At 42.4% G+C, this 13,766-nt stretch overlaps 1 protein-coding gene across 5 annotated transcripts in view; it reads right to left on the bottom strand.

The window, feature by feature from the left end:
- The window catches only part of LOC109866498 (ankyrin repeat domain-containing protein 6), a 52,153-nt gene that overhangs the window by 12,350 nt on the left and 26,037 nt on the right, over positions 1 to 13,766 (bottom strand). For 2 of the 5 annotated variants that reach the window (XM_020455192.2, XM_020455190.2), the window contains exons 2-3: positions 5,206 to 5,535; positions 1,253 to 1,351 (exon numbers count right to left, since the gene is read on the bottom strand). In XM_020455192.2, coding sequence (XP_020310781.1) covers positions 1,253 to 1,351; positions 5,206 to 5,331 — 225 coding nt within the window. In that variant the 5' untranslated portion in view covers positions 5,332 to 5,535. Of the gene's footprint in view, positions 1 to 520; positions 2,880 to 5,205; positions 5,536 to 13,766 lie in introns of those variants that run through there. The other 3 variants (XM_031800797.1, XM_031800799.1, XM_031800798.1) reach the window with 2 other exon arrangements.

Below are 13,766 nucleotides of genomic sequence, written 5' to 3'. Positions count from 1 at the left end.
TGCATATTCAACCTGACTTGAATATGATGGGTGGACTTTTTAGTAGAGTTTCTCAAGTACAATGTTTCAGGTTATTACTAAGACAGGAAATGACCATGATGTTACAACAATCATCCAACACCGCAGTTTGACACCAGCCTCCATACTACCAGTCTACTACAGTGGGCATCCTCCATACAAAGCAGTGAACACAGCAGCAGCAGGCAAAAGCACTCAGTTCAGACCAGCTCATTTATGCTCTACCATAAATGGAATTCCCACAAACATGGAGAACCCCCTCCTAACAGCAGCTCAACAGAGTGACGTTTTGCAGACCAGGTTCGACATGTCACGGGAAAGGGTGGGAAGAAAGAAGAGCAAGAAGAAGCGCTGATTCCTGTGAGTGGGCGAGGTGGGGTTGTGGTTTGTTCATTCCAAGTGAAGATAACCAAGAGGCGTGCCCAACAACCAGAGGACGTGCAGTAGTAGAGGATTGGGAGAGTGAATATTTTCCACGGGCTCAAAGTAGCTTTTCTCTAACCTTCTTCACTCTCTCTGACCTTTCAGTCTCTCTCCCAGGCCCAGGTCCAGCAGCCTTCCTCCACTGCCGTCTCTCTCTCTCCCCTCCTCTCCCTCCTCCTTGTGACCACTCCCCCCCGTTGGTGGCCGAGGATGCGCTGTGGCCCGTTCGGGATCGGGAGCTCATTGACCAGATGGAGAGAATTTGGGAGCGCCAGAGCTTTGGACCATTATCTGTGGCTGTGGGACTGCGGAGAGGGAGGAAGGTTGACCTGCACCCAGGGGGCGAGACCCGTGGAGGTCTGCTGCATGCCTCAAGCTGGCAATCCAAATAATCCCACTCGAGGCCACTGGAGGTCATTATACTACTAGCGTGACAGTCTTAGAGAAATGGAAAGGACGCAGGAGAAACTACTCAATCAAAACACACACCAGGCAGCCAGACTCAGAATCTCCATGCAGATGTCATGTCGTTTGTGCGCTTCAAAAAGTGACCTGGTTCACACGTAAAGGTCTATGTTACATATTCTGGTGTTTGTTTGTGCGATTGTACAAATATTACATGGTGTTAAATGGGTGTGATGTTCATTTGGGAAGATGTTGAGCGACACTAATGCAACGCCAGCGAAAACCAAGCGATGGTCCACACACAAATCCATCATCACAACCATGACTGTGGTGCTAGCTGGAAACATGGAAAGAGGGCAGTGCAAATGAAAGGCAGTGTACAAACAGACAGTCTCTGGGTACTTGCATCGTCCTGGATGTCCAGATCGCAGTCGGCCTTCAGGAGAATGCGCACAACCTCGGTGTGGCCCTTATAGGAGGCCAGATGCAGGGGACTTCTGCCGTACTGTGGACACAGAACACACACTCTCACACACAGAAGAGAGGGCCACAGCAACTGAAGACAGACACACCAACTGAAGAGAGAGAAACCAAGTGAAGCCAGCCACACAACCAGACCGTATATCAGTGTCCCCAACTGAAGCCAACCAGACTGTATGTGACAATGCGTCTACAGTTCAGCCATACCCAGTAACACGTTGTGCTGTCATCATGGCACAGCATTTAGCCGCATGCAATCTGTCTGTCATGGCCACACGGGTCATTTGAATAACGAGTTGCCAGTAAACAAACAAATATTTAATCCACATACGGTTTAAACAAGCTTGAATGGAAGGGAACCTATATAGCTGCTTATGGATAGGCCTCCCACATCCTCTGACTCTTAGGCCCAGACTTATGGACCTGCAGCCTGCTATGGAGCAAATGTGTATTTATAGTTTTGGGAGGTTTCTCTTTCTATGGTAATAATGGATTGTTTTGCCAGGTTAAAACAGTGATACTACCCGACGTTACGATCATATGCTGTATTGGTTTAGATGAGGTTAGACATTTAAAGGCATGCTGGATATTCGTCATGGGAAGGTTCCTTTTCTTTTAACAACTGAAAGGAATCCAAACTGTTGCTCTTTAGGAAAACTAGATTTCCGTCTTGGGAGGTGTGTTTCCTAAATGATTCTGTGCTTGGTTAATGATGTTTGTCTCCCATGAGACACTGTAGACACAGAAGCCTATTTCACTTCCTCAATATCCCCAGAATGAATCTAAGAAATTCTTTAATACATTTTGCCGTTTTTGCCGTGGATGTTTTAGTTGTGCAATTTTACACCTCAGGTGTTAAGTACCAAAGTTCTCAAGTAAAAAATGTTATCTTATGTAAGCAAAGTCGGAGCTGCTTGGCAGGTCTGTCTCACTGTCTATGCTGTTGGATATATAGCAATCACCGCAGCGGTTCACCCCATAGTGGGCAAATGGACATCGTCAAATCAAAACCCAACTTTCATTTACCCGCTGTGACGCACGGATGTTCCAAACTCCGTTTTAAGACGAGACTGACTTTATGACACAAATTATCCTATTTACACTGTAGTCAATTTTGACACTAGAATAACTGTTTCTGACTCTAATCGAAGCCACGTAGGCAGTTTTCAAAACGATTTGTTGCTTTATTGAAGGCAGTCGCTCTTTAAGAGGCTTAATTGGGGTTAAGCTAATGTGAACAGATGCTCTCAGTAAATCTTAAAGCATTATTTCAAAATGCCGAACCCTATCTCTCCACATAGGCTACAGGAAAGGAAGGCCCTAAAAATTGTCAAAGACTCCAGCCACCCTAGTCATAGACTGTTCTCTCTGCTACCGCACGGCAAGCGGTACCGGAGCGCCAAGTCTAGGTCCAAAACAGCTTCTACCCCCAAGCCATAAGACTCCTGAACAGCTAGTCAAAGGGCTACCCAAACCCCTCTTCTAAGCTGCTGCTACTCTCTGTTTATTATCTCTGTATATATTACCTCAATTACCTCAACTAGCCGGTGCCCCCCGCACATTGACTGTACCGGCACCGCCTGTATTTAGCCTCGCTATTGTTATTTTACTGCTGCTGTTTAATTATTTGTTCTTCTTAAAGCATTGTTGGTTAAGGGCTTGTTAGTAAGCATTTCACTGCAAGGTCTACACGTATTCAGCGCATGTGACAAATAACATTGGATTTGATTTTGATTTAAAGCACAGTGACAATCTGGAAGTGAGAGAATAAAATGCAAACGGGCTGTCTGCCAGCGGCAGAATCCCTCTCCTGTAACTGGCAGCCATATTGAATCATCCACGTTAATTCAATGTAATTAGAGATCAGGTGTGCAATCACAAAGAACCACATCAACACAACCCCCTTATCAACGCCTAATCCTGACAGCCCTCCATTAAATGGGTAGAGACGGGAGAGACCACAATCACTTTAGCAGGCGAGTGTGGCCTGATATATGGGTGCGGCTCGGCACTGCCTGGTATTCACTATGGCCAGGCATGGGTTGAGTTTCACTGGGCCAGGCTTGGATGTCTGCCATGGAAGCGTCTCAGGTAAACAGAGTCAGGGCCCAGCCAGGGTGAAGTCTATTATCCCAGGAGACTGTGAATGGAAAGGGCCTGCTCTCTGCTCTGTGGCCTGGTACGACCTTAGAAAGAATAGAACCAGTCGTGAGTCTAACTCCTCTCTTTCTCATTCTCAAAAGAGTTTCTCTTCCACAGACCTAAAACATCCATTCAAAACTTGACACTTTACCTCACATTCCCCAATACAATACCCTCCTCACCTCCCCTCCTCTTCCCCTGAAGCACCGGAATTTCCAACTGAAATATAATCCTCATGTTTCTAGTTTTTTTTTTGTTACTAGGGAACCCAGACAAAATGTGAAAATCCAGCTGAACGTAACATTATCAAAGAGACAGGTAGACCTGATAGAAAACGGACAACTTTCATATATTCAGTCAGTCATGTATTCATATTTCACTCATATTCAGCTGTAGGTGTAAGAATTGCAGTTAATTTCCTGAAACAATGAAAAATGCAGCATTCTTGACAAATTAAAGACGATTGAAAGTCTTCCTTAAGCCATGACTCTTGTGCGCTCTTAAAGGGGCACACAGCATTTAACGTGAACATCACAGAGAGCAGAAAAAAAGCTTCTGCCCAGAGATGTGTTATTGAGGAAGTACATTTGAGGCTCAGGAAAAAAGGCCTCTGCCTGCCTGTCTTATCGGCCAGTATCACATTGCAGTCTATCAAGAGAAAGACTGGAGATCTGAGGAAGGCCTGACCTAAATACTATCTCCACACCTCAGGTTTGTTTTTAATTACCAGAGCTGCTCTGACAGAGACACAAAGACAGGCTATTCACTTCACAGACAGATAGGATTGCTACTGCCGCACATTACTTCAATCAAGCATGTCTGTCTGTGACTCTCACAGCAAACACCCAGGTGTTAATCTGATATATATATATGAATTTTGTCAATCTCGGGCATCTTTATACTGTATTCCTCCTCTACTCCTTTCAGTGAAGAGGCTTGGGGCTACATGGCATGTTTAAGAAATCTTCTCTCCCAGCGTTGTGTGGAGTGACCTCAAACAGAGGTTTACACTGTGCTGCGTGTGTCAGCGTGTTTACCCAGATCTGTGCTCCCACAGCTGTGGTCGCGGACAGCCAGATGGAGCGATGGAAAAGCTCCTTCGCACAAGTGACACACACACACATGGGTAAAATCAGCATCAGAGAGAGTCCCTCATGGCCGTGTTCATTTGTAGCCTCCTCTTCCTCTCCTAATACTCCAAATTCCAACTCCTTCCTGTAAAATACAGCTACTCTAACTTACTGTGAGGAAACAGGGTAGTTTAATAGATACTCCATGAAAGTGAGGATTATAATCAATTCATATACTGCTCCAGTCCCACTAATCTGCCCCATGGTCATTGCCCTGGTGGCCCAATGAGGCTGCAGTTGAGACACAGTACCCACACAAACCCACCCATATTGGCTACACACAGAAACAGTACACAGCAGTGGAGGCTGCTGAGGGGGAGGACGGCTCATCAAATGGCTGGAACGGCGCAAATGGAATGGCATCAAACACATGTGTTTGATGTATTCGATACCATTCCACCTATTCCACTCCAGCCATTACCACGAGCCCGTCCTTCCCCAGTTAAGGTGCCACCAACCTCCTGTGGTACACAGTACACGTTTGACAGGGAAAAAAAGCCTGGTGGCCCAGCCTGTGTGACCGCCGCTACTTTGGCATAATAAACACATTGAAAAGACAAAAGTCTTATGAACACACCAGAAGACAAACCTCCTCTAATCCACTCACCTTGGTGACGGCTACTTTGGCGCCCTTGTTGATGAGCTGGACCACATTGTCGGCCTGGCCCTTGTGCGAGGCTACCAGGAGGCGCTCGGAGAGTGCGAGGACCGCAGCTGCGTCCTGCTGGCTCATGTAAGCAGGGCGAGCGAAGCACTGTCTCCAAGACGCAGTGCTCCAAGGAAGGGAGGGTGGGCTCACACCAACCCTAAGTCATGACCGTCACGCACACACAGGTAGTGGGCAGAAAGAGAGGAGGAGAAGAGGAGGAGAAGAGAAGAGAGAGGGCTCGGACCTCCGGACACTCCCAGGTTGGCTCCCTCATGTCATCCTCAGCGCCTGGAAGAGAACAGGAAACACGTGTGTGGTGATAACAGGCATGGTACAGTAGTAGAATGGCAAACAGGAAGCCAGGAGGGAATGGGGAAGAATATATTGAGATTTTAATTGCTGCTAGCTATCTAGTTTCAAGTTTTATTAGTCGTATGTACGGGATACACATGGAATACACTGTCCAATGAAATGCTTACTTGCAAGTTCCTTACTGACAATGCAACAACAATAAGACATTTAAAAAAAGATAAGTAGTCTGATGGCCTGTAGATTAAAACTGTCTCTGAGCCTGCTGGTATCAGACTTCATGCCCCGATACGTCTACCTGACGGTAAGGGAGTGAACAGCTTATGACTGGGGTGTGTGGTGTCTTTGATGATTCTACAGGTCTTCCTCAGATACTGTTTTGAGTAGATGTCCTGGATGGAGGGCCCGCTGGAGGGCCTTGCCATCGTGGAAGGACCAATTCCCCTACCAGGCCGTGATGCAACCGGTCAGGGCGCTCTCGATGGTGCAGCAGTATTACTTGGAGAAGACACAGGCTGGCATGTAGAATTTCTTCAGCCACCTCAGGAAGTACAGGCGCTGTCGTGTCCTCTTGACAAGAGTGGTGGTCTTGTTGGTACATGACAAGTCCTCTGTGATGTGGTCGCCGAGGAACTTTAAACTGCTGACCCTCTCTACTGCAGTCCTATGAATGCGGATCAGGGCATGTTCCCTCCTCTGCTTCCTGAGGTCAACAATAAACTCCTTTGTTTTGCTGACGTTGAGGGAGAGGTTGTCCTGGCACCACAATGCCAGTTCACTTACCACCTCCCTATAGGCGGACTCGTCCTTGTTGGTTATCAGGCCTACAACTGTGGCGTCGTCAGCAAACTTAATGATGGAGCTGGAGTCGTGCAAAGGCCACGCAGTCATGGGTGAACTTTACCAATCCTCACAGCCTGCGGTCTGCCAATCAGGAGGTCCAGGATCCAGTTGCAGAGGGTGGTGTCCAGACCTAGGGCTCTAAGCTTGGTTTCGAGCTTGGCGGAAACAATAATGTTGACTGCTGAACTGTAGTCAGTGAACAGAATTGTCACATAGGTGTTCCTCTTGTCCAGATGTGTTACGGCCGTGTGAATAGCGATAGAAATGGGATCTTCCAGTGCATGTCCAGTGTACCTGACATGCTGGCCTTGATGTGGGCCATGACCAGCCTCTCGAAGAATCTCACAATATAATTCCATGATAACCGGGTGAGCGCGGTTATCATGTCACCCGGTTTTTCTTGGGCACTGGGATGATCTAATTCACTATAGTCAGCTGTGGGAATTGGGAAAACAGGCTAGTTCCTGTTGGGGGAGACAGCAGCTGTACACAGTAGATCTGTCTGTTAAATGAGTTCATACAGGTTGAATAGGGGTTAAGGATTGACATTTCCAACAACAGAGAGTACTTTCTACACAAACACTGTTTTGTTTTCACTTTTATGCCATGTCATCAGACATAAAGCTATAAAAAAGCTAATAAAAACAGCTTTAACCAACCACATACAGGAGTCAGACTTCTGCGGTTCGCTGAGCGAGAGTTGGTGTGACCGCAGGCAGGGTGACTCACAGGAAAAAAGGTTGTCTTTCCTGGAGTTCCTACTACCATCATTACAACCCATCAATGTGTCGAGCTGTCAAATCTGTCAATGTTTTCAACTGGCTCAGAGGAACTAATGAATTCATGAAACACACCAGCATCTGGTGAAAAACCACTATAGTCCATTGAATGTAGTTTATTAGCTCAATTATAAGGCTGATCATCTGCCAGGCTGTATTCAGGCATACTTGTTGAAACTAAATTAACTGCCGAGAACATTCTCCATGGTTATTTAAGATTAAGATTATTTAACTTATCACTGTATCACAATTCCAGTGGTTCAGAAGTTTACATACACTAAGTTGACTGTGCCTTTAAACAGCTGGAAAAATTCCAGAAAATGATGTCATTGCTTTAGAAGCTTCTGATAGGCTAATTAACATAATTTGAGTCAATTAGAGGTGTGCCTGTGGATGTATTTAAAGGCCTACCTTCAAACTCAGTGCCTCTTTGCTTGACATGGGAAAATCAAAAGAAATCAGCCAAGACCTCAAAAAAAAAATCGTAGCCCTCCACAAGTCTGGTTCATCATTGGGAGTAATTTCCAAATGCCTGAAGGTACCACATTCATCTGTACAAACAATAGTACACAACTATAAAACACCATGGGACCACGCAGCCGTCATACCACTCAGGAAGGAGATGTGTTCTGTCTCTTAGAGATGAATGTACTTTGGTGCGAAAAGTGCAAATCAATCCCAGAACAACAGCAAAGGACCTTGTGAAGATGCTGGAGGAAACCGGTACAAAAGTATCTATATACACAGTAAAACGAGTCCTATATCAACATAACCTGAAAGGCCGCTCAGGAAGGAAGAGGCCACTGCTCCAAAACCACCATAAAAAAGCCAGACTGGATTGACGGTTTGCAACTGAACATGGGGACAAAGAACTTACTTTTTGGAGAAATGTCCTCTGGTCTGATGAAACAAAAATATAACTGTTTGGCCAGAATGACCATTGTTATGTTTGGAGGAAAAAGGTGGAGGCTTGCAAGCCGGAGAACACCATCCCAACCGTGAAGCACTGGGGTGGCAGCATCATGTTGTGGGGGTTCTTTGCTGCATTAGGGACTAGTGCACTTCACAAAATAGATGTCATCATGAGGTAGGAAAATTATGTGGATATATTGAAGCAACATCTCAAGACATCTGTCAGGAAGTTAAACCTTGGTCGCAAATGGGTCTTCCAAATGGACAATGACCCCAAGCATACTTCCAAAGTTGTGGCAAAATGGCTTAAAGACAACAAAGTCAAGGTATTGGAGTGGCCATCACAAAGCCCTGACCTCAATCCCAGCTCTGCCAGGAGGCCAAAATTCACCCAACTTATTGTGGGAAGCTTGTGGAAGGCAACCCAACATTTGACCCAAGTTAAACTATTTAAAGGCAATGCTACTAAATACTGATTGAGTGTTTGTAAACTTCTGACCCACTGGGAATGTGATGAAAGAAATAAAAGTTGAAATAAATAATTATTTCTACTATTCTTTCTGACATTTCACATTCTTAAAATAAAGTGGTGATCCTAACTGACCTAAGACAGGGAATTTTTACTGGAATTAAATGTCAGGAATTGTGAAAAACTAAGTTTAAATGTATTTGGCTAAGGTGTATGTAAACTTCCGACTTCAACTGTATGTAAATAAGGTATTTCTGTTCAGTTTTATAAAATCAATTAGCAAAAATTTATAAAAACCTGTTAACACTTTATGGGGTATTGTGTGTAGATTGATTTTTAAAAATACATTTTAGAATAAGGCTGTAATGTAACAAAATGAGGAAAAAGTCAAGGGGTCTGAATAATTTACGAAGGCACTGTGTTTAAATTATAGCATTTTAAAAATATATTTTCCGTTATTATTTTCCCCTAACCCTACCATCCCTCTCCTAATTGGAGTAAACTGATGGATAACAACACTTAGGCTTCTACTTCCAGCTTATACATACTATATTCATTTTACAGAAACAGTATATTTTTTACAATAGTTATCTTTTGTTTGTTTTTAGTCCCATATTTCAGCTCCACTCATTACATAGATGAGTGGTTAATCGGCATGGCCGATTAATTAGGGCCGATTTCAAGTTTTCATAACAATCGGTAATCGTCATTTATGGACGCAGATTATGGCCAATTACATTGCAATCCACAAGGAGACTGCGTGGCAGGCTGACCACCTGCTATGCAAGTGCAGCATCAAAAGGACCTTGTGGCTGCAAGGAGCCAATGTAAGTTGCTGGCTAGCACTAAACTTATAAAAAAAACAATCTTAACATAATCACTAGTTAACTGCACATGGTTGATGATATTACTAGTGATATTATATGATATTACTAGTGATATTATATGATATTACCATTAACTAGCTTGTCCTGCGTTGCATATAATCAAGGCGGTACCTGTTAATTTAATTTATCATTGAATCACAGCCTACGTCAACTTTGCCAAACGGGTGATGATTTAACACCAATGTACCAATGTACCTAACCATAAACATCAATGCCTTTCTTAAAATCAATACACAAGTATATATTTTTAAACCTGCATATTTAGTTAAAAGAAATTCATGTTATCAGGCAATATTAACTAGGGAAATTGTGTCACTTCTCTTGTGTTCAGTGCAAGCAGAATCAGGGTATATGCAGCAGTTTGGGCCGCCTGGTGCACAGCACTGTTTATGACTTCAAGCCTATCAACTCCCGAGATTAGGCTGGCAATACTATAGTGCCTATAAGAACATCCAATAGTCAAAGGTATATGAAACACAAATGGTATAGAGAGAAATAGTCCTATAATTCTTATAATAACTACAACTTAAAACTTCTTAACTGGGAATATTGAAGACTCATGTTAAAAGGAACCACCAGCTTTCCAATGTTCTCATTTTCTGACCAAGGAACTTAACCTCGTTAGCTTTTTTACATGGCACATATTGAACTTTTACTTTCTTCTCCAACACTGTGTTTTTGCATTATTTAAACCAAATTGAACATGTTTGATTATTTATTTGAGACTAAATTGATTTTATTTATGTATTATATTAAGTTAAAATAAAAGGCTTCATTCAGTATTGTTGTTATTGTCATTATTACAAATATATATATATATATATATATATATATATAAAAATCAGGCCGATTAATCAGTATCGGAGTTGAAAAATCCTAATCAGTCGACCTCTAGAAAAAAGTAATCAATGTAAACTGTTGTTTTGAGGATGAAACCACAGGATTATGTCATCATTGTAACCAATTGTAACCAATTTTCAACATAGACAAACCTTGTATAAAATGTTGAATTTGTATTATACCTAGATATTGAATTGTGTTTGGTTGTCAACGGCGATGTATCTTCTGCTTGGATAGTTCCATCTTTGCCACTGACTTAGTTCTGGCTTTAATTCCAGTTTGTCTACAAATAAATAATTGATATGTTGGATTCACATCTCCATCTCAACCAAGAATCAAAGTTAAAGAATAGGACTTAATATAATCAAACTTTAAATGCACATTTAGTCCTATTCTTTAACTTTGATTCTTGGTTGAGATGGAGACGTGAATCCAACATATGAATTATTAATTTGTATCCAAACTGGAATTCGTTGACAACCAAACACATTTCAATATTACTTTTGTAATACAGTAAATAGCCTAAAGGCTATCTTATAAACTAATTTAACAGTATTTATTCAACTGTAAAATGAGTAACACCTCCATGGCCACATTTTGAGGTTAGCCTACTGTAACTATTTTTTTATTTTTTTATTTTACCTTTATTTAACCAGGTAGGCTAGTTGAGAACAAGTTCTCATTTGCAACTGCGAACTATACATGTATTCTTTTGCAATCATAGAAAGCGTGCATGTTCAAGAAAGCATGCAAAGGTCGCAGGTCGGTGGAGAGATTCACAACTGCTGTAATAATCTGCACAGAACCTGAAACAGCATTGATCACTTGCACTATGTACTTTTAATGTGATCTCGACTACAATCCACGTCATTTGTTTGTGCTGTTAGATGAAGCACAGCGATAATGCATTAAAGCTGCAATATGTAACTTTTTGGGTGACCAAAACAGTTATTGATCTGTCATTCTCATTGAAAGTAAGTCTAAGAATCGATAGTTCTTAAGTTTTTGTTTTTACGTCTGGTTTACTTTCGGGTTTGTATACCGAGCTTCAAACAGCTGAAAATACAATATTTGGGGTAAAATATATTTCACAGCGGTTTAGATTCTCTACACTATACTTGCTTGTTTTGTCACATTGTCACTGACATAATTTCAGTTTATTAGAATTTTAGGAACCAGGAAATGAAAGCGATTTTTGCACATTGCACCTTATTGTTATTGTATAAATACAAAATATCTGACATTATATTCCCATTTGAACTTTGTCGTGTTTTTAAATGTTTGAAAGCGCAGTGATAACACATTGTGAATTCAACAAATAAAGGTTGAAATCTCTTTGATCGAAGTCTCAACCAAATACTACCAAAATGTCCACGTTGAAATGTGTGCCCAGTGGGTCCTTACATGTCTTAACATTACTCACTATTTGATTGCAGAGCTTTCAATTCATGCTATTTGTGCTGTAAGTGGAGGCAATTATTTGAGTATATTATGTTCCCCCTTTTGCCACGCAACATATAGGCTAGGTCTACAGCAGGTGAATGAAATTCAACGATTCAAGAAGTAAGTTAATGGGCTGGTAAGTCTTAAATTACACATTCCAGGGACAGCTGTAAATCTATACCACGAAAGAACATTACGCTTCCATAGAGGCCAAGTAGAGTTACATGAAGAAAAAGCTCACCATGTCTTTGTGTAATCCTGAAAAATACAGGTCCATGCACTAGTTACCCAGTTTATTTTCCTGATGATGGACCTCCCATTTCTGCGTCTGAGACGTATGGCAGATGATCCTAATTATAGAGCCCCGAGGACTCTCAGTCTACTGCTTGGTCCACCTCGTCTAAGGTTTCAGACATTCCTATTTCGCAGGCAACACCGAACCAACCAAAAAGAACCAAACAAGTCGGCTGTCATGCTATGTCTTAATAATAGTTTGGATAAGCTGGTCTATGTCTCCCTCAGCCCCCCCTACCGACTTCAACAGATTGTCTAGATAAAGCTCTTTGAAAAGCGAAATAAATCAAACAAGCAGACTATACTGTAGCCATATAGACCATAAGTCTGTTGATAACACTTCAAAACATCTGTTTCATCAGGGACATATGCTACATACCTTCCTAATCTCCATATACTAAGAGTAGTGTCTCTCTGTCAGATCTTCTGTCATGAAGGGACTGGGCATGCTCAGAGCAGGCAAGTCCCTCTGATCATGCCCCGGGGCTACAGATCAGCGGGGCCCACCTGCTCCTCTCTCACTGTGGCTTTAATCAAGCTTCTCACAGTCCATCACACCTCTAGGCCTGGCCCCAATGAACCAGATGAATGTTGGTGTGTATGATAAAGCGCTGCGATTAAAGCAAAGATAACCGTTGGGTATCTCTAATCCGGAGTCTATTGAATCTATATGCTGTAAAGCCTCAAGGTGGCTGGATCATTACACAGCTAACGGCACCCACCTCGGTGTTATCTGTGGCTTCTGTCAACCATTATAAAAGGAAGGGGCCAGGGCACCTCTTCACCAGTCAGTTCCTCTCTCAGTTCACTTTAAATGGCCCTGCCATAAAGGACTGTTGTCTGGGGAGTTCAATGGTAAAAATCGAAGTGAGAAAGATGGTACTAGACAGGAATGTCCCAACTTGTATCATTCTGGGCACCTTACAGGTCCAAGGATACGACTACGAAACATGAGACGAACCTGAGCTAACTATTAGCTCAAACGGCCATCTTCCTAGAGGAAGTGAGAGACACCAAGAAAAATCAGAACAATTTTTCTGGAACATTGTTCAGTTTCAATCTGGAGAGGAACATGCATGTCTCATCAGATTCCCCTGAGTCTAATTCACTTTGACAACTATTCTAGTGGCTCTGTTGAAATGATTCCTCTGCAAATAGTTGTCACACGCATGTATTGCATGTGTGACGTACACTGTACATCCTACTAACAGCGTTCTGCATTACTAAACATATGAAAATATATATTTAGAAATTAAACTCTACTCTTCTTTTAATGACCTGTTGCAAAGTGAATGCATTGCAGGCTATTCCTGTTTAATATTTTGCAAACATATTCCAGGATGTATCACAGATGCCAGGTTAAAATAATAGATTACTGAAGCCATGACCTTTCTATTGTACACCGGGGGGGACCTCCATTTAAAAAGAGTTAGAACTAGGCCATTGCCAGGCCAAGGTGATCACACCAGGATGAGCACTAACACGTCTAACAAACATAGCAGACCCAAAAACGTCTGGGGTGTTTAGAAAACACTGTGCCTTTTCTGTAACCCTTCATGACCTACGATGCATCATTTTCACATTTACTGTGTCTTCAGAAAGTATTCCTACCCCTCGACTTATTCCACATTTGGTTGTGTCACAGCCTGAATTCAAAATGGATCAAATCCATTTTTTTCCTCACCCATCGACACACATTTTCTTTTGCAAATGTATTGAACATGAAATACAGAAATGTTTCAT

Source organism: Oncorhynchus kisutch, linkage group LG21, assembly GCF_002021735.2.
Source record: "Oncorhynchus kisutch isolate 150728-3 linkage group LG21, Okis_V2, whole genome shotgun sequence".
NCBI lineage: Eukaryota > Metazoa > Chordata > Actinopteri > Salmoniformes > Salmonidae > Oncorhynchus > Oncorhynchus kisutch.
This window is presented reverse-complemented; position numbering and strand designations above follow the sequence as displayed.